The sequence below is a fragment of the Physeter macrocephalus genome, unplaced genomic scaffold (assembly GCF_002837175.3).
Source record: "Physeter macrocephalus isolate SW-GA unplaced genomic scaffold, ASM283717v5 random_1613, whole genome shotgun sequence".
NCBI classification, from domain to species: domain Eukaryota; kingdom Metazoa; phylum Chordata; class Mammalia; order Artiodactyla; family Physeteridae; genus Physeter; species Physeter macrocephalus.
Window position 1 is genome coordinate 1,436 of NW_021146213.1, and position 23,565 is coordinate 25,000.

General features: G+C 55.7%; 2 protein-coding genes across 2 annotated transcripts; one reads left to right on the forward strand and one right to left on the reverse strand.

Annotated features, from left to right (window-relative positions):
* Positions 1–567: 567 nt before the first annotated feature.
* KIAA2013 (KIAA2013 ortholog) lies at positions 568–6,378 on the reverse strand. Its single transcript, XM_024125730.2, has 3 exons — positions 5,187–6,378; positions 2,000–2,853; positions 568–1,270 (listed from the first exon to the last, which is right to left on the reverse strand). Exons 1-3 carry the CDS (start codon positions 6,217–6,219, stop codon positions 1,253–1,255), a joined length of 1,905 nt encoding a protein of 634 aa, XP_023981498.1. The 5' UTR covers positions 6,220–6,378; the 3' UTR covers positions 568–1,252.
* Positions 6,379–11,164: 4,786 nt separating this feature from the next.
* On the forward strand, positions 11,165–22,298 carry LOC114485270 (procollagen-lysine,2-oxoglutarate 5-dioxygenase 1-like; the record flags this gene model as incomplete). The annotated part of the gene is made up of 5 exons (XM_028486418.2): positions 11,165–11,325; positions 18,271–18,362; positions 20,266–20,399; positions 20,847–21,010; positions 22,186–22,298. Coding segments are annotated over exons 1-5 (579 nt in total), but the record flags the coding sequence as incomplete, so codon positions are not given.
* Positions 22,299–23,565: the final 1,267 nt, after the last annotated feature.

A 23,565-nucleotide genomic window follows, 5' to 3' on the forward strand; every position in this document is an offset into this window, starting at 1 on the left:
AACTCGTAGAAGAGCCTGAAACCCTTGTGTGGCCGGACACTCGGCAGCTTGGCAAGCCATCCAGGCTTCCTGGTGAGCCAGGCTGCTCAAAACGCCCACCTGGGAAGCCAGGGAAACCACCAAGACACTGAGCGTGATGGTCCACACTCAGCCCGGCCCCTCTTTGCTCCATTCTCCCCACAAAGGAAGGACTCAGACCTTAGCTTCAAGGACCATCTGCAGGAGGCCCACTCAGGGTTTTTCCTGCCCCCGGTCCTATGGGCAGCAAAACCGGGGCAGGCAACTCTCTTTAGGGCAGGCGGGGGGAGAGGCACTGCAGCAGGAAGGGGCCAGGGTAATGCTCCCCGAGCAGCCCACTCAGCTGGGACGTGCAGCAGTGCCCCAGGTGGGCAGCACGGGGGCCACCTGCACAGCCTCTGAGTGGGCTCCTCTGAAGAGGAGAGGACGTGGGAAAAGAATACCGTCGCCACGGCGGGGCCTTTGCTTCAGACTCTACCCAAAAGCCTGGTGACCGAGGAAGGTCCGATGTCTCCAGAGGTCTCAACCACACGCAAACCGGTCGTGGAGGTTTGAAAGAGATTTATTTAAAAACAGAACACACAAAAAAGCTTTGGTATTCCAAAAGCCAACAATCATCGATCACTAGAAAGTTAAACACCTCCCCTAAAGCCCAGAGGTACAAAACCACAGATCTCCATAGGCTCGTGATAAGAAAGACGCAATGTGCAAACCCGAGGGTGACGGAGACCCACCCCCTCCAGGCAGACGGCATGCGGGCCTCCAAACCTCCCGAGGTGCTGCATGTTGGAAATCACTGCCAAGATTCCCTACCGAGAGTGGATGCAAAAGCCATCCAGCAAAATCTCAACAATAAATTAAAAATTCATTCAAGAAAGAACACATTAAATTAGGAAAAGAACACATTTTTTTCCTAGACAAGAGTCTTTTCAAAAGAGGGTCTATTTCCTGGGACAGAAGAAAGGGGGAAAGTGGAAAGAGTGAGTTCAATTTCAAGTATTTTCCGTATAGGTTCGTTTTATTGAGTCGAAAGCTTACAAAAAGTCCACCAGCCCCTCCCCTCCCGCTCCCCGATGCAAACTCCTGAACATCCACGCGCACTTCCGAGTCACTGGTGTCCCCCAACAAGGCACAAAAGGCTGGGTGCTTTCAAAGGATCCCTTGTTCGCAGCAGCAGGACTTTCAGTGCTGGGTGTCTTGTGCAAGTGGCGACTGAAAGCAGGACTGATGCCACTCAGACACTGGGATCTTCCTGTTCAATCAACAAGACAGGTCGTTACTGCTCACGCCAACCCCGGTGGACAGCTACAGCAATCTCAAGGGAAGCAGGCGAAGGAGACACCCTGCTGGCACCCCACCCAGGCTCTGAGCCCGCCTTGCTGACAGCGCTTGGCCCAGGGACGGGCCAAAGCTGCCACAGACTCGGGGGCCCAGGCACCTCCTTAGACAGGTGCGGCGAGTTCACGGGCCCTGCTCTGGCCAGGCCCGGCTGGAGGGGCGGGCAGACGTCACTGGGCAGGACCTGCGAAGGCAGCTGGGCCTGTCCCCCTGATCAGCCGGGAACCACGGGTGAATGGGGATACGCCAGATTAAGAGCAGAGAAGCCCACCGCCCAGCAGGGAGAAACGGCTCGCCCGCCTGCTTAACAGAGGCTGCCAGATCCACGCGATGCAAACGCAGGCCCTGTCCTGTGACGGCCACCCGGGAAGGCGGCCTGCACATTTCCCTTTGATCGGACTTTCCGGGTTCTTCACGCTTGAGGAGCTCAGACCTGCCTCTGGCCCTTCTCCCACTCCTTCAGGTCAAGTGCTACTTCCTTCTCCAAACCAGAAGCCACAGAGCCCCTTTCTCCTGAATCCGGGCTCTTTAAAGGGTGGGAGCACAGAGCTGGAGCTTAACGTACCCTCCACCCCACCACACTAGACTCCGGGACAGACGCGAGGCCAGGGCCCCGGGCTCTGGAGGCGCAGTGGCTTTATACCTTACTCCTGAAGAGGGGCTTGGCGCCAGGCCCACAGTACTCGTTGTAGATGAGCTTGAAGAGGAAGAGGTGGAAGAGGGTGATGAGGGAGGCCACGCTGAACCAGAAGAGGAAGGGCAGCCCGGGGTCCTGCTGGGCCATGTGCTCGTCGTGGGCCAGGATGGCCTTGAGGTGCAGCGTGTGCCGCAGGTCCTGCAGGTGCGTGAGGTCGGTGGAGATGTAGAGCAGCGGTGTGATGGGCTGCGTCACCATGACCGAGAAGGTGTGGCCCTGGGGCACCGAGGTCAGCTCCACAGGCTCGTCCAGGCAGCCCGCTTCGCAGGCGTAGATCTTGACGAGCTGGCCGCGGGACTCCACAGACACGTGCAGGTACGGCTTGCCCTCGGGGTCCGCGAGCACGGCCAGGTTGATGTGGTCATTCTTGTAGCGGATGCCATGCAGGGCGTAGCTGTTGTGCAGCACGTCAGGGTCGGCCTGGAACTGGAGGTGGTTCTCGGTGAACTGCAGGCCGCCGAAGCTGAGCACCATGCCCTGCAGGATGCCCGGGGCGCCCGCCCGCACCAGCCCCTTGCAGCCGCGCTTCTGCAGGGTCAGCCTCCACAGGTCCCAGAGCTGCAGGATCTGCTGGATGGAGGACAGGCGGCCCGGCCAGAGGTTCCCGGCGTGCATGGTGGCGTGGCCGCTGAAGCAATGATCTTCGTAGTTGAGTGTCGACTCCATCTGGTCCCGCTCCCTGTGGCTCAGGTCGGGGCTGAGCAGTGGCGCGGGGGAGCAGGAGAGCATGTAGTACAGCGTCAGGTTCACGGTCAGGCCTGAGGGAGTGTGGGCATCGGTGATCTTCTTCATTTCCACACCTGTAAAACCACAGAGGTTGTACATTAAGGAGGAACGGCACGGCCAAGACGCTGAGCTTATGAAACAAAGATCAAGAGCAGCAGAGACACGAAGTTTTTGTCCTCAGGGATGAAAAGGGCGGCTCCAGTCTCCCACCAGTAAGGAGAACAGCATCCTGCCTGGCTTCCTCACGTGACCACCTTGAGCCCTCTGGGCCTGAAACTGAAAATCCCGCCAGTGGGGCTCCTGCCAGAGCCCAGAAGAACACAGATCTAGCCAAGCCTAGGGCGCCAAGTAAAAAGGCCAGTTCCCCGACTCCAAGAACTGTCATCAACGCCCTGGCCAGTCGTGGGCTGCTTCTCTCTCACCGGGCCTGCAACTTTAAACAACATCTGGGCACAGGATCGCCCAGATTTGTATGAGCTCTAGACTCAGACAGCTCACCGCCCACGTGGTGTCTCAAGCTGGATGTCTGACAGGCATTTGGAAACGGACAAGGTTTGAATCCTCCCAGCCCCATGCTAATCCTTCCCTAAATCACCTCCAGACACCCGCTGGAGCCCTCCCCCCAAATCCAGGAGTCACCCTCAAACTCTCACCCCCCACAGCCAGGGCACAGAACGCCCGGTGGCTCCAGCTGCAAAAGTTTCCGACTCATCCACCGGGGCTCCACGGTCACAGCTCTGGCCCCAGCCACGTCCTCTCAGCTGGGCTCCTGCCAAAACCTCCTATCTGGTCTCCACGCTCTACTTCCCCCTCCCCCACACTGTCTACACTGACGCAGCAGCACCGGGACCTTTAAAAATGTGCACCAGATCCTGCCTCCACCCTGCCTCCCATCTCACTTAGAATAAAATTCACTGTCCTCACCAAGGCCCCAAGGCCCTCTACTCTCTGGCCACTGCCACCCTCCCCCTGCTCACTACCCGCCGGCCACACTGGCCACTCAACCAAGCCCGCCCCTGCCTCAGGGCCTCTGCCCTGCTGGCTCCCTCCAGAGCACCACACAGCGTTTCCTCTAGCTGTGCAGCCTCAGCTTCTGCGACTCCTGCTCAGAGAGGCCTCCCTGACAGCGGAGCTACACACTCTTAGCCCCACCCACTGCAGTCACTCACCCCCAAGCACCTATTTTTGTCTTTTCTCCTTATAATGCTTGAGCCTAAAAAGCTATCTCGCTTTTTTAATCCAAATTTTCGCTTTCTAATATCTGTCTTCCGCCCGCCCAGAATTTAAGAACCATGAGAACCGGAACTTTGTTCTGTTTGCTTCCGTATGCCCCACGTGAAGAACACTTTCTGGCAGAAGCATTCGATAAATTCTTGACTAAATTAAAGACTCTTTGAGCAACTAAGTTTAAGGATTTAGACAACTAGAACCCTGGAAACCAAAATCTCTTAATCTCTCTCTCCTCTACACTAGGATTTCTTTTTCTTAAGCAGTGAAGGGGGTGAAGGAGTTTTCATTTGACAGGAGCATCCCAACTGCTGAAGAGATTCCACTACCCGCCGCCCCCATGAAAAAGCTGCAGCCACAACAGCGAGGCCACAGCTCAGGCTAGCGGGAGTCATGTCAAGAAGCCCATGCCTGTCACCAGCCAGAACTGTGGGGAACTGAGTTAAGAATCCCGGGATCGGGCTTCCCTCGTGGCTCAGTGGTTAAGAATCCGCCTGCCAATGCAAGGGACTCGGGTTCGAGCCCTGGTCTGGGAAGATCCCACATGCAGCGGAGCAACTAAGCCCGTGCGCCACAACCACTGAGCCTGCGCGCTAGAGCCCGCGAGCCACAACTACTGAAGCCCACACGCCTAGAGCCCGTGCTCCGCAACAAGAGAAACCCGTGCACCGCAATGAAGAGTAGCCCCCCGCTCACCACAACTAGAGAAAGCACCCGCACAGCAGCGAAGACCCAATGCAGCCAAAAATAGATAAATACGTTATAAAAAAAAAAAAAAAAAAAAAAGAATCCCAGGATCGGCCAGGCCTCTGGCTTATCCTTTACCAATCGACCTCCCAAACCACGCTGCTCAAATAAGGCTTCAGCCACAAGAACGGATAACAATAAGACCTGCCCTTCGCACTCCTCTTTCACGACAACCTCATAAAAGTCCTCTGAGGTAGGCGCTCCTGTTATCATGGAACACAAGCCCAGAGAGAGTAGGGTTCAAGGTCACACAGCTACTAAGTGGTGGAGCAAGAGTCAGCCCCACATCAAACGCCAAGCCCAAGTCTGAACCGCCCCGGGACCCCGCCCTTCAGTGTCACCTCTGCAGACTCTGCAGGGGCATCTCCAGGGTGGACCGTGCTCACCCTGGTGCAAGGTGTGGACGGTGGACCAAGCACTCGCCAGGCCTCACCTGGGCTGAAGAGCTGGGCCCAGAGGCGCTGGTGGTCCTGAAGCAGCTCCGCCGCCGGCATCTCCAAGAGCTCCAGCATTTCCTTCCGTGCCAAGTCCTGGAGCACCTTGAGCTCCTTGCCTGCTTTGCTTTTGAGCACCTGGGGGTTAAGAGGGCCGGAGACGTGCACCACCCACAGCACAGTCTCGTCCAGCTGCGTCTTGGGAGCCACTTGGAGACGGTTCACTAACTTCTTGGCGGCCACCACCAGCAGGTGCACCAGCCCCGTGGGAAAAGGCGGGGACCGGCCCGAGTAGAGGAGGAACTGATGGTCTCCAACCTTCTCCAGGGTGCTGGTGAAGGCCTTGGGGACCGGGCCGGCAGTGGGCCCGACAGTCTGCAGCGCGGCCACGCGTTCCGTGGGGTTGTTGAGCTGGATGCGCTGCAGATAGACGTGGGGTCGGCCCCGGTGCGCCAGAAAGTCCTCTTGCAGCAGCACGCAGTCTCGGCCGGATCCCGTGACGAGGCCGGAGGCCGAAGCGGGGCCAGGGCCGGCGGCCGCAGGGCCGGGACCCGGAGTCCCGAGCTGCAGGCAGCGCACCCGCCGCAGCAGCCCTTCCCGCAGCAGCAACACCGACTCTCCAGCTTCAGAGAGCGCGCTCAGCGGGCGCAGCTGCACGAAGGGCACAAAGTCCGGCGCCACGGCGGGCTCCCGCTCCCCAGGGGTCACCCACAGCCGGTTGGCGACCACGTCCAGGGCCAGGAAGCCGTTGGCCACCAGGGCCGGCACTCCGGGGCCCAGCGGTACAGCCTCGCCCCGCTCCCGCAGGCCGCGCCACGCGCGGGTGGCTGCCTCCAGACAGGCAGAAGGCTCGGCGGCGCCCGGCTCGCCGCGGGGCCAGGGCAGCAGCTGCAGACCGCCCGCCGCCCGCCGCGCCCCGGAGCCCGCGAACCACAGAAGCAGCACCAGGAGGCCGAGCAGGCAGAGTAGGCGGCGGGCCCAGCTGCTCGACAGCAGTCCCGGCAGCCCCTTAAGCCGCTGCTGCAGCCACATCGGGCCGCCAGGCGCGGGCGCGGCGCGGGGGCGGCCGCCGGGCCCGCCGCCCAGCCCACCGGCCCGGCCGCCCGCGCCTCACTCCCGGGCCCGGACCGCGGCGCCCACTCCAGCCCCCGTCACAGGCGCCGCGGCCGCCGCCACAGCCGCTTCCTCCTCCTTCTAGGTTGCCTCCGGCCGTCAAACGACGCGGGCCGTCAAGCGCCGCCTACTCTTTTGCGACAGATGGAAAAGGGGAGGGCGGAGGGAGGGGAGAGGGGCGGGCCCGGGAGAAGGAGGCGGGGCCACAGCGAGGAGGGGGCGGGCACCGCAGGGGTTTGGACTACCAGTTCTCTGGCCTGAGAAGTCAAGTCCAGAAGAGGAGAGGGGTCTGCGGAGGACTGGAAGCGGCCAATTCATGGGAAATAAAAACAGAAACGAAAAAACCCACCGCGCTAGCCAAACCGAACACGTGTTGGGCCCCATTCGCTACTAATGGATTCAACAGCCCTAAGATTTTTTTAAAATAATTTAAAAACTTTTTTCTGTAAAAATGATCCTCACTGCCAAAAAAAAAAAAGACTTAGAACAGTACAGAATAGTACCCCCCAAAAAAAGAAAGAAAGAAAGAGAAAAGTAAGCACTGTCAACCAGACTTCCTAGGATATATTTTGTTGACAACTCTTCCAGACCTGTCTGGCTGCATGTACAGCATATAGGACACAAATCAGGCCCAGGACTGTCCATTTCTCTATCACAACAAGTCGTCTCTCGATGTCAACCGTGAGTCTTAACTTATTAAATAACATAAAACACTAAAGTCTCATGCTTTGAAAATGCTTTTAAATTGTGTATTATCAATGCAAAAGACAAATTTTGTTTTGTTTCTGGGGAAAAAATTCAGTCTGAGCACAGGGGCAGACAATGGGGCGATTGTTTCCACTTTAGTTTCAGGACATTCCAAAGCCAGACAGTGCTTCCCAGTTGTTGAAAATTAAATGGTCATTTGAGGTGGCTTCTTGTGGGCTCTGAGCAGACACATGTGTGTTTGCCAAGTCTTAGGGCCAGCACCCTATAAGAAGGCAGCTGTCCAGGTGATCCTACGGTATGCTTACCTTCTTTTTTTTCTTTTTTAAGATCATTATCAAAACATACACACAAAATTCTTAATTTCCACCAGGATTTCACAAACCCCACAGAATAACTTCATGGGTGTGCAGGAATCCATAACCTACAGTTAGAGAGATAGGATCCATCCAAGCCCCTCAGGGAGGCAGAAACACTTGGGAGGCACAGTGAGATGAGAGCAAAGGACTAAACCAGGCTTGATCCCACCTGTGAAATGGGGATGACCAGAGAAACTGCCTCTCAGGTTTCTGAGGAATAAGTAAGTTAATACAGGCAAAGCAAGCAAGGTGCATGACATGGGGTAAGTACACAGTAAATGTAAACCCTCATAATTATTTTTCGCTATTACGAATGTCTGTGTAATAGACATATACCTTGGCCTACTTTTGAGACTGTTTCTGGGGGAGCAATTCCTGGAAGTAGATTCCTACGTTAAAGAGAAGGTTCATGCTGGCGCTCTTAACTCCCTTACCACTCTCAAACACCCCAGGGGAGGGAATCACAGCCCACCATCAGCAACACAGCCACAACAAAGCCAAGGGGTCAAGAGTAAGGGCACTGGCATGAGGCTGCCTGGGTTTTGAATCTTGGCCTTGCCCCTTGCTAGCAAGTCAGCTAACTTCCTTCGGCCTTGGTTTCTCCATCCATAAAATGGGGATGATGAGACAGAGTAGGATTGCTCTGAGACTTAAGTTAGATAAACAAGTTAAACGTTTAGCTAACTGTCTGGCTTAAAATAACCATTCATTATTTAATTTATTTTTACTAGGAAACAGGAAACACATGTACATGACACAAAATTCAACATATATGAAAAGGTGAAGAGTGGCCATTAAGTCTTCCTCTTTCCTGGAGCCCCAGCTAGTCAGTTCCTCTTCCCAGATGCAACCACTGCTTCCTGTTCCTTGGATGCTCTTCCAGAAATTCTATTCACTCACAGATATATAGCCATATAGACAGAGACCTATACTTTTCCCTTCACAGAAATTGTAGCATATTATATACTCTTGCATATTACTTTTTTCATTTAAGGGAACAGCTTGGAAATTCCATTATTATTATTATCATCATCATCATCATCAAAGGGGGTAGGTGCCAGTGGGACTAGCTGATGGGTGTAAATGGGGAGGAGGCTGAGAATCGGCTGGCAGCACAGAACGTGGCTGTCCACTGAGGCCATCCCTCTTCCTCGGGTCAAGAAAGGAAATGGTAAAAATGGAGAAAAGCAGAGGATGAAAGGGAGAAAAGCCCCTTGTGGCACCAGACCACTACCCTCCAGTCCAGCTATCCTTTCTGCTTCCCAGAAAAGCAGAGTCCTGTGCCTTTAACTGTGCACAACACGTGCAGCACGTACCCTGAGTAACATCTAGGCAGCAGCCACCCCTGGTTAAAGAGACAAGTCCTCCTTTTGGATGAAGCTTGAACTGAGTTCAAGTTCCAGCAATTTGGTGAAGGGTGGCAGGCAGGCTTCACCAGGGTGAATCCTTTCTCCAGGGGCGGCCAGCAGCCTCCAAGATTGATTCCCCCTCCCGATTTGCAATGACTCTGGGAACTCCACTGCCCAAGGATTTTTGTCCATCCATAGTATGCCACCATTGAGGTTCGCCTTGGGCCCGAGCAAAAGGGAAGTTAGAGCCGGTTTCCAAAGTCGCCTCCCTTACTGTGGTCCCCCATCAGCTGTGTGACTTCGAGGAAGTTGCTTCACATCTCTGAGCCCCGGTTTCCTTATTTCACAAATGGGGGCAATACTGCCTACCTGGCAGGGCTGTGGGGAACATGGCATAAGCCAGAGCTTTGAAAATCGAGCCAGTCAACACATGCTCCTTCTCTTCCCCTCTGCTTATCCCTCCATTTCCTCCTCGAAGGAGCTGGAATTTCAGTCTGCATCCTCCTGAATTCAAAAACATCCGGTGGATTCTGGCACTATGTCCTGTCCCCAGCTGCAGAAACTCCCTGCCCTGGGTCCCAGGTCCCAGCTGGGTGGCAGCCCTGGATTGCACTCATGCCTCTTCCCTTTACTTGCCTTTCGAATTTGAGCTTGCCGTTGGGTCCCCCTGGGCCTTACTTCTACCATCTTTACCATGAGGGAATCTCTGTTCAGTGAGATAATTTCCTAGGTTCCCAGGGATTGTACCTATCTTCTAAAAAGAACATGTGTTGGCTTTGTTTGGATTGTACAAATAGTATATATTCATTGTAAAATGATTGTAAAAACAATGAAAAATATAAATAAGAAAATAAAAACTACCCGGCAATAACACACACACACACACATTCCCACAAGTTGGAAATAATGACTGTAAATATTTGGCTGTCATTTTCTTTTAGCATCATCTCTATGCATTGTATCTGTAAGGATATATTTTTGCTGAGCGGGGTCATACAGTAGATACTGTTTCTCGCATGTAACGTCATGTCGGCAGTGCATTACCCTGGCTGAATCAGTCTTAGGAGTACTGCTGATTTCTCTTTTCCCCAGGACCTAGCATGGCCTGCTTTATGTTCTTCTTTGATAATCATGACATTGCTCCCCCTCTGCTCTTTACCCCTGTGGGTGGGGAACCCCCTGCCCACCCAGGGTCGTACCCACTCCCCACTCCTCTGGAGCCGAACCTGCTGGAAAGGATCTCCCTTTGAGGGTCTCTTCCAAGGATGAAAATTGTTGTTGTTGTTGTTTTCCCAGGGATGGCTGCCTCTAGCTGACATCTGCTCCAGGAACCCTTGTTCTGGAAACCCTTGAGTTGTTTTTTGAAGACCCACATCTGTGAAGAGACCCTAAACAACTTCTTTCTTCCTTCCTTCCTTCCTTCCTTCCTTCCTTCCTTCCTTCCTTCATCCCTCCTTCCCTCCCTTCCTTCCTTCCTTCCTTCCTTCCTTCCTTCCTTCCTTCCTTCCTTCCTTCCTTCCTTCCTTCCTTCTTCCTTCCTTCCTTCCTTCCTTCCTTCCTTCCTTCATCCCTCCTTCCCTCCCTCACTTTCTTCTCTCTCTCTCTCATTCATTCATTCATCCATTCATTCAACAATGTGACCTCAGGAACAAGACCTTCCTTGTCTCAGAGGTTCCCTTTGCCTCCCAGGGACAAACAGGCAGATTAAGTGAGTCCCTTTTGGGGCGGGCGGTGATGCGCCTTCTGCCCTTGCAGCAGCCAGGAGGGTCTCGGCAGGCGTGTGGTTGCCTCTGAACGCATTCCTGCCAGGCCGCACCCGCTCCAGGCTCAGACCCTCACGCCCAAGGCTTTGGACAAGGGCGAATGAAATCTGAATAGCTGAGATTTACTGAGGGCTTATCAAGGGGCTGTTCTAAGGGCACTGCAGGTAACAATGTCATTAACCCGTGCAAGGCCCAACGCACAGATACCATTATACACCCCACTTTCCAGAGAGGAAACCGAGGCTCACGTTTATTGATACCATCAAGGCTTGGCGCGGGGTCCGGGGTATAGAAATTGTTGCCTTGCCCCCATCTCCCTTCCTCTTTCCGGTAGGAGTGAAGCCCACGGAGAAGGGAGGGAGGAGGGTGGCGGCGGAAGGACGGGCTGCAGGGAGCTCAATGGGCACCTTTTAAAGGCACATTCAACTGCATATTCGACTTTCATGCGGGGTCCGGGGTATAGAAATTGTTGCCTCACCCCCCCGTCTCCCGTCCTCTTTCCGGTCGGAGTGAAGGCCCCGGAGACGGGAGGAAGGAGGCCGGCGGCGGAAGGACCCGGGAGCCGCAGGGACGGGCCCGCAGGGAGCTGCCCGGACTCGGAGAGGCCGCGGGTTCTGGCGAGTCTGCAGGAAACCCTTCCCCCCGGCAGCGCGGCGCGACACCGCCCCCGGGGCGGGCCCAGTGCGTGGCAGCGGGATCGCCGGCCCCGTCGGGAAGTTTCCAGCCTGCGAGCGAGCGCCGCTGGACACGCCGGACGTTCCCAGACACGGGCCATGCGGCTCCAGCTGCTCCTGGCCCCGCTGGGCTGGCTGCTCCTGGTGGAAACGAAGGGTGATGCCAAGCCGGAGGGTGAGGGCTCCGGGCCGTGGGGCGGGAGCGGGGATCCGGGGCCGGAGGTGGAGTGGGGGGGGATGGGGGCAGGTGGGCTGGTCTGGGGGCTGCCTCCGTTAGGACCGGCCTGTAGGGGAGGCCTGGGCTTCCGAGGGGTTCTGGGTTCAGGCCAGTTGTCCACTGACTCAGTGGTGACTTGGACAAGGCACTTCCCCTCTTAGGGCTGCGTTTCCCACTTTCGGGCAGCTGGAGGGGAGGAACGGCCCAAGTCCCGTTCATTACCCAGAGGGGCAAATAATAACAGCACTCATAATAATAAGGACCATAACTACCTTTGTGGAGCACTGGCGATGAGTCAGACGTCGATTAAGCAGGATCCTAACCTTCGGAAGTGCATCCTTCTATCATTTCCACTTTCCAGCTGGGCAAACTGAGGCTCCAGAGTCGATTCACTTGCCAAGGTCACACCGCTTGTGGGCTTTGAAATCAGGATTCACACCTAGGCCAAATAACTATGGAGTGAGGGGCACCTGGGCGGGGTGGGGGACAGAAGGGGTGGCTCACATCACAGAGCCGTTTGTACTTTCACCTGTGTCCTCAGTGGTCTGCTCTGCCCCTCCCAGGTGGGTCTTACTCTCTCCGGGTTGCACACGAGGAAACTGAGGCCCAGACAGGTGTAGTGACTGCCCAGGGGGATCCAGCTGTGGAGTGGTGGGTCTCAGATCTGCTGGACTCCGGGTCTAGTGCTTTTTCTACAACCCCAAGGCAGATTGGATTTCAAAGTGTGTCCCGCTATCCTGAGCGGGTGCTCCTCTCCTCCCCAGCCCTCCCTGGACCACCTGCAGGGCCGCGCAGTCAGCATCTGAGAGCCCCCGGAGGACACAGACCACTAGCAGTCCCAGCGAAGCAGAGCCAGACTGACCACACCCTCCATCATCCCCCGTTCCCCTTGGCCCACTCTTCCAGAGAAACGGGGAACCAGAGTGGGGCAGGATGGTAGTTTAGCAGACCCTTGGGTCGGGAAAAGGGATGGGAACCACCATTTCTTGAGTACTTCCTTTGTGCCAGGTTCTGCCCAAGGCCATGCGTCTCCCGTGGTAAAACAGTGGTGCTTAATCTCCATGAGGCTTGGTGTTCTAGCCTGCAAAACAGGCGTGATGATGATACCTGCGTCCTAGAGCTCTTGACAAGGATTCCGTGGGATGAGGCCTGTTGGTGAGAGTTCAGCTCAATGCCCAGCCCATAAAGGCATTTTCTATCTTGGCCCAGCGCTGCCAGCTTTCCTGGAGTATCCCAGCAGGGCAGTAAGACAGGTCAAAAAAATCCAGTGAGGGAGGTGCTAAGCACAGGGCTGGGCTGGTGGTGTGTGCAAAGGTCCTGTGGCCTGGGTCCAGTTGCTGGCTTTTTTCCCCCTGGCCCTCTCTTCCCTCTGCTTCTGCTGACGTAGGCTCCCTCCACCCCAGACCATCCCAGGAGAGAAACTCCAGCTGCCCAGGGAGGTGATGAAGCCCGGGAGGTGAGTTGGAGGGACCAAACTGATGACAAGGCTTCAGGTGCCCTGACCCCTAGCAGGTGATGGGAGGGGACAGAGTAGACACAAGGCAGCCCCCACAGAGGGTACAGGATTCAGGGTGTTGCTGAGATAATCCAGGTAAAGCACCTAGTAGATAGTAAGCGGGTCCCCAGGCATGTGGAGAAAGTCAGGCCGCTCTCAAGTTTGAGGCCCTGTGCTTCCCTTGCTCCATTCAGACCCTTCTGATGCATAAGGAATCATTAGCTTCATTTTGCATATAGGAAGACTGAGATCCTAAACGGTTAAGCACCTGGTCTCAGGTCGCCACAGCTGATTGGAAGTGGCATCATGGACTGGGACTCAGACCCTCTGCTCATTCCTGCTGACCCCCAGCTCCAGAAGTGGGGGCAGGTGTTGCCGGGAGATGCTGCCTGGGGAAGTCTGCCCAACTGTCCCAGACCCAGGTGGTTGGGACCCCTCAGCCTGCTGGCCAAGGAGGCAGCATTGGATGGTAGTTTTTCCTACAGGCCTTGCCCAAGCTGCCCACTGGCGTCAGCAAGGGGGCACCCCAGCTGCCTGCAGAGGCCAACTCCTTCCTTCCCCTGGCTGGACGGGGACACCCAGCCCAGGTGGCTGGGATGGAGCAGCTACAGAGGAGTGTTCCATGGGCAGGTGCAGGGACCGTGCCGTGTGTCCCTCAGGGGCCCCGTGAAGCCTGAAGTGGGGCAGGGGATTTGCTGCACGGGGTGTGGTGGGTGGAGATGCTCTCAGCTGCTTGTCCACCCTCATCTGAACACCCAAGGGTTCGGCACACGGAAAGAAAGAGGGACAGTTCTCCCTTTCAGGGTGCTCCCAATCTGAGGGAGGACACAGAGCTCCTCACCCCAGTGGACGCCCCGTCTGATGTGGAGACACAGCCTTCTGCTCCCAGAGAGCCCTGTGCCTGAGGGAGGAGACGGTGCCCTGCCCTGGGGGGCCCCCAGACTGATGTGGGGGACAGAAAAAGGCCTTCAACAAAGCAGCATCCAAACAAGCAAATTTGCACAGAGCTGAGGGGGTGGGAGAGTCCAGGAGCAACATGGTCCGCCCTTCTTTTTGTAGTTGCTTCTAGCTGAGCCCCCCTCTCTCCCTGGGCCCATGCCTTTCCCTGCAGGCCTTCCTCTGGCCACGGAGAGGGAAGGAGCAGCCTGAGCCCGATGGCCGCTGAGATCTGAGACTCCAGGGATGCCGGCTGGGGCTGGGCTTGGGTGCGAGCTTCAGGTCGTGCTGTTCGCCGCCGCAGGAAATGGAGAAGCAGGCAGACCCAGCTGATTGTGTGTGTGTCAGGGCGGGGCAGTGTGAGGAGACCTGAGGTGGCAGAAATGAGTGGGAGGCCAGACCTGGGGAAGAGGCAGCGTTGGCTCCAGCCCTGGGAATTCCCAACTCCTGGCTTCCGTTCCAGCCCCAGGTGGGTGTGGGGGATGGGAGAGGAGCTTCATTCATTCCCGACTCCCCAGAGGGCAGACTGGGTGTGTCATGACCATGCCTTGGGAGCCAAGGCCACACGCTGACCATACACCCCGTTGCCTGGACCGGCACTGCTTGGGGAGAGGAGGTGGCATCTGAAAGAGCACAGCCGCACAGGGCCTGAGTCCTCAGCCTTCTCTTAGGATCCCAGAGAGTTGTCTGCACTCCCCGCAAGGCCCCCGTGCCCCACCCCCTCCACACTCACCATCATTCTCACTCTCAGGAAGGCAGCTCCTCTCCATCCCTGCCCCCCAGGGCAGCACTTTAGTTCCCCGAGCAGGGATTTAACCCTGAGCAGGGATTTAACCCCGGGCCCTTGTCAGTAAAAGCGCAGAGTCCTAACCACTCCTGGACCGCCAAAGAATTCCCTGGTACTATTGTTATTACTCCCATTTTACAGATAAAGAAACAGAGGCACAGAGAGGCTAAGTTACTCTCCCAGCAATCTGTGGCAGTCTGCCACTCCACTCTGCTCTCTGGTTTGTCTCTGCTGACCCTGGATCATGGGTCATCCATCTGGGGAAACCACTGCTGGACTTTGAGCAGCAGGTCAGGGGGCCCAAGAGCCCTGTATGTCGGACCTCATGTGGGCCCTGGCCTCAGCCCAAGGCGGCTGGCTGGACCAGACAGAAAGCAGGTGGGCGGGGCACTGGGCCACGTTGTCACCCTGTAGGCTGCCCAGAGCCCTGGCTGTGCAGTGAGTTGGGAAGAGACCTCACTCAGTGACTGGAGCGGGTGCCCACACTGGGGAGGCCTGAGAGAAGGTTGCTGGAAATGCTGGATTCAGTCTACAGCTGGGATTCCCAGCATTCTGGGATGTTGGACAGGGAAACAGTGGTGAAGGGCATGGGCATTTGGAATTCCAGCTCATTTCCTTCTCACTTCGAGGTCCTGTGACCTCGAGGTTATATAGCCTCTCTGGGCCTCAGTTTCCTCACCTGTAGAAGGGGGAGGTAGAAATATCACCTACTGTACAGGGTGTTGATGGTTAAATTTGATAATGAATGTAACACGCCTCACAAGGTGCATGGCATCTAGAAAAGGCTCAACAGTGCTAGCGCTTACTAGCCATCTCCACAGGGCTCCTGAAGGCCAGACACTGCACCTGAGGCCCTAGCCTCCAAGTCCTGGGGAGGGGGAGGGACACCAAGGAAACAGAGACATGGGCCTGGCCTGGCAAAGGGAGGAGCAGGTTTGTACTGGTACTTCACCTACTGTGCACACGGAGACTTCACGGGCCGAGGACTGACTGGGTAAGGGGATGAGATTGAGGAGGGCTTCCTGGAGGAAGTGGCCTGGGGCCTTTTCAGGGGAAGGAGCAAGTTTTGCAGGCAGGACAAAGGAATGGGGTGCCGGCTGGGTTCAGCGATGCAGTTTCAAGGGGGTGTTGAGGGGTGATGCCAGGGTCCCTTAGGGGAGGGGCCTGCCTTGAGTTCTCTTGCTGGGAACCACCTCCCAGGCCCCTGCATTGGAGCCCAGAGTCAGAGGACCAAGGGATGGGTTGGACCCGCGGTTTCTAAACGTGGCTGACATCAGCAATCACCAGGGTAATGTAGGACAAATCCAGACTCCTGGGTTCGTCTCAGATCTCTGGTCCTGGGGCCCAAGAATGTGGATTTCACAACCTCCCTTGTGATGCTGATATGCAGGCAGGTTTGGGGCCCTCTGCGCTGGGTGATTTTGTGGGGTCCTTGGCTAGGAGAGTGGGCGTTGTGTTGCCCAAGGAACCCAGGATTTGTTAAGGCGCCATTGCGAGCACCTGGCAGGAAAACTGAGTGGAGACAGGCTGGGAAGGAGGAAGGGGGCACGTGAGGAGGGTCCAGCATGGCCTGAGCTGGACAGTCTCATTAGACAGATGGAGATGGACGCCTGGCCACGTCCCAGGCCTGAGCGGTGCGTGCAGAGGTGAAGAGAGGGGATTCTGGGTCCAGGCATCTGTGTCCAAATCATGGTGCTGCCACTTCATGGCTCCCTTGGGCAGGTTACCGTGTCTGAGTCTTGGGTTCCTCACTTCCCCTCCCCGACTTCCTGACTTCAGGAGCCCTGGTCCAATGGAGAATCCAGAATATCACATAGATACACACGCTGGCTTTTTCCATCCATGAAATGTGACACTCTTCCTGTCCCCAGCAGCCCCTGTTGTCGACAAGAGGGCCTCAGAGCTGGGGCTCTGGCTCTCCTTGCCTGAGGGCAGACTTAACCATCCTGGCAGGAGTTGGGGGGAGCCCTTCCCCAAGTGTGAGCAGCACCCCTCTTTCCTGGACCCCAGGGTCAGATGGTGAGGCCTCCCCTCTCCACATCTGCCTGGTGAATTCACCCACTTCTGCCCCAGGTCTCTGGACCCACCCGCAGCAGATTCTTGGCAATCCTGGCTGGGCCACCTGGCACCAACCCCTTGCTCTGGGACCAGCAGCTTGCCCCTCGGCTCAGCCAGCTCTGTCAGGCTGGACTCCTTTGTTCTTTTAGCCCAGGCTCCTCCTGACTTTCTGGGGAGGTCGAGGTGGGAGGGCCTTACCTGCCTGTGTTGGCCTGGCCACTTGGTGAGTCTGTTCACCCAGAAAAGTGTTAAGACCTGGACCCCAGGGAAGTAAGGCTCACCCAGTGAAACAATGATGGGTGCTGCAAAGTGGGGTCCTGCCCTCTGCCCAGAGAGAGGTCAGGAGAAATCCAAGAAGGCTTCATAGAGGTGGTGGCAGGGAAGAAGTGTCGCTGGCCCTGGGACCTGGAGGAAGGTTAGAGAAAGAGCAGAGAGAGGGAGCCCTGGCAGGAGGGAGGAGCCCAGCCAGGAGAAGGGCCCACTCAATGGAGGGAATGAGTGTGTCACCAGGCCAATTAACGGGGGCCTTGAATGCCAGAGCAAGGCGTTGGCCTCTCAGTAATAAGCACCAATAATAGCTTAGTGTGTACCGGCATCCCAACAAGGATTTTACAGGCCTGATCTCATTGAATTAGTCCAGCAGCCCTGGGAAGTAGGTACTACTACTATCCCTATTTTACAAGGGGGAAACCAGCTCAGAAGGGTCAAGGACTTGCCCAAGGTCACACAGTTGGTAAGGAGCAGAGCTAGGAGCCTAACCAGGCCAGCTACAGGGAATGTTTTTTTTTTTTTTTTCTCCTGTGCAGCATGGCTTGTGGGATCTCAGGTCCCCGACCAGGGATTGAATCAGGGCCTCAGCAGTGAAAGCCCAAAATCCTAACCACTAGGCCACCAGGGGACTCCCAGAGCCTTCACTTCTCATAGAACACAGCCTCAAAGTATGATCTGGGAGGGGCTTCTTCACGGCTCCCAGAGATGGCATCTGGGAGTGTTTCCAGCAGGTTCTGTTGCAGAGGTGAAGCCACACTACAGAGCCCAGAGAGGTCCCTCGTTAAAAAGGTAGCATAGCCGCTCTGGCCAAAGGCCAGGATTTCAAGTCAGTTTCCACTGCAGTCTAGCTCTTATTGGTTCTCACAGTGTTGGGAGAATCCAAGGCCAAGTGAGGCTCAGCAAGAAAGTCTGTTGGGATCGGTTAGCAATGTCTGCCCTGAGTGCGGGCACGGAGAGCTGTGATTGTTGCCAGGCTAATGTCTGATATTGGCCAGAGAGGTCCTCCTGTTGTTCAGCATTCAGAGCGAATCCTTTCCTCTGCTCCTAAATCCAGAGAGGCCCAGTCTCATAAATGCAAGGTGCAGACACCTCTGCTCTGGGTACTTCCTGCCACATTGGTCAGTTACCAGATGAACGGAGCCCTGAAGGAGAATTGGGAGACCCAGGTTATGTCCCAGCTCTGTCATTAACCAGCTGAGTGATCTTAGGTGTGTCTTTTCCTACCTGGGCCCTGGGCCCTTGTCTATAATGGGTTGACATGAAGATACAGCCTGTGGGATTTGACACATCCCCTGGGCACGGTCATCCATTCCTACTGTCACCTCTCTTCATCCCTCATTCCCTTCTCTGCCCCCAGACAACCTTTTGGTCCTCACGGTGGCCACAAAGGAGACCGAGGGGTTCCGACGCTTCAAGCGCTCAGCCCAGTTCTTCAACTACAAGATCCAGGTAAGGGGCTCCCCAGGTGGGGCAGAGATAGCCGAGGGGTGGTGGGAGAGTCCAGGAGCTGGATGTCTGCCTTTCCGAAACTGACTTGGGCCCAAAGGGAAATCTTCTGGAAAAGCAAGATGGGAAGAGCATAAGCAAAGTCTAGGAGATGCTGGAGATAGAGGGTGTGTGGAGGGTGAGACTCGAGAGGTATGTGCAAGCGCTCATGTTAGTGCATAAGACACCTGGGGACCTGTGGCTAGTTTAGAGGGTAGGGCCTGGGGGTCAGCATTTCCACAAGGCCTCCCAGGTGATTTGGGGATGCCCTGGTCTGGACATCTTACCTGTATCAACACTGCTGTAAAGGAACACAAGCTAACGCCATGTCCATCGGTGGCATGGATTTCATGTCCTGTGCGTGCAGTCTGTGGGGCTGAGCCCTGCAGGGAGAGATTCCTCCATTTCACTGAGTGTGCTGAGTGCCTCCTTGTGTCAGGTGCCGTGGTTGGCACTGGGGACAGAATGATGGACGAGACAGACCAGGGCACTGCCTACACAGCTTGCAGTCTCGTGGCTTTAAGCCAGAAAGAAAGTGTATTAGTTTATGGCTTCCCTGGTGGCACAGTGGCTAAGAATTCGCCTGGCAGTGGAGGAGACAGGGGTTCGAGCCCTAGTCCAGGAAGATCCCACATGCCGAGGAGCAACTAAGCCCGCGCGCCACAACAACTGGAGCCTGCGCACCTAGAGCCCATGCTTCACAACAAGTGAAGCCACTGCAATGAGAAGCCCGCATACCGCAATGAAGAGTAGCCCCCGCTCGCCACAACTAGAGAAAACCCGTGTACAGGAACAAAGACCCAACGCAGCCAAAAATAAATAAATAAATAAAATAAATTTTAAAAAAATCATCATAAGAAAGTATTAGTTTACATAAATGGGGCTTGAGGCAGTGGGTTGCTTCAGGCATAGCTGGATCTAGGAGTTCAAGCAGCATGGTAAGGGCCTTGTCTTTCCATCTCTAGGCCCTGTTTGTTTTCATTTGCAGACATGCTCTCTCTACATGGTGGCAGGATGACCACCAGCCATAGACCCACATGCCCCAGCTTCACAACCTCAGCAGAACAAGACAACCTTTCCTTACTTTTTAAAAAAAAATTAATGAATGAATTAATTAATTAATTAATTTTTTTTTTTTGGCTGTGTTGGGTCTTCGTTTCTGTGCGAGGGCTTTCTTGGCAGGATGACCACCAGCCATAGACCCACATGCCCCAGCATCACAACCTCAGCAGAACAAGACAACCTTTCCTTACTTTTTAAAAAATAATTAATTAATTAATTAATTAATTAATTTTTTTTTTTGGCTGTGTTGGGTCTTCGTTTCTGTGCGAGGGCTTTCTCTAGTTGCGGTGAGCGGGGGCCACTCTTCATTGCGGTGCGCGGGCCTCTCACTGTCGCGGCCTCCCTTGCTGCAGAGCACAGGCTCCAGACGCGCAGGCTCAGTAGTTGTGACACACAGGCTTAGTTGCTCTGTGGCATGTGGAATCTTCCCAGACCAGGGCTCGAACCCGTGTCCCCTGCATTGGCAGGCAGATTCTCAACCACTGCACCACCAGGGAAGCCCAACCTTTCCTTACTTTTAACAGAACAGTCCCAGGGAAGACTCTGATAGGCCCTACTTGGGTTACATGCTCAAACTCATGGCTCTGGGAGAGATGGGAGACTCTGATTGGCCAGCCATGGTCACATGACCACACCAGGAGCCTGCTCAGCCACACATATGTCTTAGAATGGTTTCCCAGGGGGAGGGGAGGAGGTGCTGGACACAGACAGAAGCAAAGATGTGCATTGCCCAGGTGGGGTTGGAAAGTGAGCTGGCCAGATTTTTCTTTACCAAAAGCTCATGTTAAGGGGCCTTTCTCTGCAGGCGCTGGGGCTGGGGGAGGACTGGCATGGGGAGAAGGAGATGTCGGCAGGGGGAGGGCTGAAGGTTCGACTACTGAAGAAAGCCCTGGAGAAGCACGCAGACAAGGAGAACCTGGTCATTCTCTTCACAGACAGGTAGGCAGCTGAGAGGTAGAAGAATATTCTAGAAGGAGGTCCTGCCAGGACATCAGGGATGAGGGGGGTTACTCTAGCTAAGGTTGCCTGAAGTTTTAAGGGGTCTGTGAACCCCAGAAAAGACCCATGTCCACTCTTGGCGAATAGATGGGTGGGGGGACCTGCCCAGGTACGGTGAGCTATGCTCTGAGTGTGAGATGGGCAGAGATTATGGGGACCACGTCTCTGCCCAGGAAGGGGATGGAAACGTGGTGGGCAGGGGCAAAGGCAACAGGGCAGATCCATTTCCCAGATGTGGCCTGGGGCTGGCGTGGGAGGAGGGGGAGAGCCTTGATCCCTGGTCTCCTCCTGCCTGTACCCTCCTGAGCCCCTGCCTCCCTCTCCCCCGCCCCTTCTCCTCCCTGTTCACCTCTGCCCTGCCCTGTCTTCTCCCGGCTCTGGCCACAGCTACGACGTAGTGTTTGCCTCGGGGCCCCGAGAGCTCCTGAAGAAGTTCCGGCAGGCCAGGAGCCAGGTGGTCTTCTCTGCCGAGGAGCTCATCTACCCAGACCGCAGGCTGGAGGCCAAGTACCCGGTGGTATCTGACGGCAAGAGGTTCCTGGGCTCTGGAGGTGAGGGGCCCGGGTGCGGAGTGTGTGGCAGGCTGGGCAGGCTCCAGAGGGGTCCGTCTGCTGCCTGGGTGCGGATCCCCACTGGCTTGACATCCTATGCGGATGGCTCACGGGTCCTGAACGCAGAATGTCCTCGGTAGAACTCCTGATTTTTTAACCCTTAAATCAGCTTCTCTGCAATCTTCCTTGTCTCATTCAATAGCTCCCCATCTGCACAGGGCAAAACAGGGAGTCACCCCTGATTCTGCCCTTGCCTTCCCGCCTTAGTCCACCTTAGTCCATCAGCAGGTCACACCACTTCCAATTCAAAAGATCTCTGGAATCTGCCCTCTCATGTCCACGCTCCTTGCCGTTGCCTCACGGGGCCCCTGGCATAGGCAGTAGTCTCCTAACTGCTCTGCCAGCCTCCACCCTCGCCCCTTCCAGTCCATTCTCCACCCAGCAGCCAGATGCGAGTCTACACACATCACTCAGTGACTTCCTACTGCACGGACAATAAAATCCATATTTTATTCTGGATTCCTCTGTCCAGCCATGGAAGGAGGATCCGCCCCCAGGGACCACATTTCCCCAAGAAATTTCTTCCCACATTGGCCAAGAGAGTTAGCACAGTCCAGATGGCCTGGCCCTGGCCCAGGGGTAGAGGTGTCCCCTAGGGCAGGGCCCTCCCTGGCTGCCCACCTTCTCCTTTTTCTCTTCCCTTCTCACCAGTCTGCACTGTAGCCTGGGGGCTGTGTGGGCCTTATCCTCTAAGCCCTCCTGTACCGCGTGACCTTGGCTCAGCCTCTGCCCTTCTCTGGGTCAAGTTTCTCAGATAACTGTAGAAAAGGGGCTCCAAGCCTATGCCCCACCAGCCCTGCTCTCCTGGGCTTCTGGTGTAATTCATTTATTCGCCACCTGTGTGGTGCCCAGGACCTGAGCTGTTGCAGCTTAAGGGACAGCACTGATTTTTCTCTCTGGGCTCAGTGGGAACTTGTCACCAAGTGGCATTAACTGGCAGGCTGTTTCCAACCTGTAGACATGACCTCTTCTCAATCCAGGAGGGCTTCTGAGAGGAGGCAGGGCTTATGGGTAAGGAAGTGGGAGGTGGATGAGAGGGGAAGCTGGGAAGAGGCCGGCCCCTGGCTTAGAGGCCGGAAGCTAAGTGTCTGTCTCTGTGTGTCCCCCACCCCCAGGCTTCATCGGTTATGCCCCCAACCTCAGCAAACTGGTGGCCGAGTGGGAGGGTCAGGACAGTGACAGTGACCAGCTCTTTTACACCAAGATCTTCTTGGACCCGGAGAAGAGGGTAAGAGGCAGAGGGTGGGACTGTGGGATCTTGACGCTGGATTCCCCCAGACCAGGCTGCACTGGGAGCAGCCCCTGGCCCCCAGGCCTGACCCCCTGGGTTGGGCATTGATGCGCCATTTATCTATTCTTCGATTCACTCATTTATTCAGTAGGTATTTATTGAGTGCCTGTGGTGTGTGAGACACTGTCAGGTGTAGGGCAGGGATATGGCAATGAACAAGACAGTTGGGGTCTCTGCCCTCGTGGACCTTCAAGCTGGGGGCACAAGGAAATTACAGCCTCATGTCAGGTGGTGAGGATGGTCATGAAAGGAACTGACAGGCTGAGCTGCCCCTGCCCCCCCCTACCTGGAGGGTTTCTAGGGGGCTGGTGTGATCTTGGCTGGACCTGGGCCCCAGAAGCTAGGCCTCTCAGCCTGTCTCAAGGCAGGGATCATTGGGGAATTCCCTGGCGGTCCAGTGGTTAGGACTCTGCGCTTTCATTGCCGAGGGTGCGGGTTCAGTCCCTGGTTGGGGAGCTAAGATCTCTCAAGCCACGTGGCTAGGCCAAAAAAAAAAAAAAGCAGAGATCATTGAGGGGAATGGAGGCTGTAGAACTGGGCCGGTGTAGCCCCAAAGCCAGCCAGTGTCCTCTGGGCAGGCAGGAAATGTAGGGAGCCCTTGAGGGGGGTCAGTATTCCTGGATTCTTCCCTGCTTACCCCCCCCAACCCCTGTTTATTCTGTGCTGCATGACGTAGGGTAACTCACTTTCCCTCTCTGGGCCTCGATTTTTGTTATCCATGAAATAATGAAATGAAGCAATTGGACTTGTGCAGTGGAAACTATGAACCTGATCTTTAGTTAGCTCAGTCCTTCCTCCTCCTTCCCCTTTGCCTCCACTGACATTGCTAGCAGAAGCCCATGGTCTAAAACAAAACAGTGGAGCTGTTCTCTGTGGGATGAAGGCTGAGCCTAGAGTGTCAATTGGCCTGGCCTAGGGCTCCATGAGACACAGTCGGATCTCGAAGAGGCAGCATTATGCAGTGAACGTGGACCTCAGGGCCAGGCTGCCAGGCTCAGATGCCAGCTTAGCCAGTTACTAAGTGTGTGACCTTGAGCAAGTTATCCAACCTCTCTGTGCCTTGTTTTTTTTTTTTTTTTTTAATTTTTATTTATTTACTTATTTGGCTGGGCTGGGTCTTCGCTGCTGCGCACGGGCTCTCTCTAGTTGCGGCGAGCGGGGGCTGCTCCTCGTTGAGGTGCGCGGGCTTCTCATTGCCGTGGCT

Excerpts from the sequence above, each read along its gene's own strand:
- KIAA2013 (XM_024125730.2), bottom strand. The coding sequence starts at position 6,219 with ATGTGGCTGCAGCAGCGGCTTAAGGGGCTGCCGGGACTGCTGTCGAGC. Across the intron at positions 2,854-5,186 it reads GGCCCAGCTCTTCAGCCCAG|GTGTGGAAATGAAGAAGATC; the intron begins GTGAGGCCTGGC and ends GTGGTTTTACAG.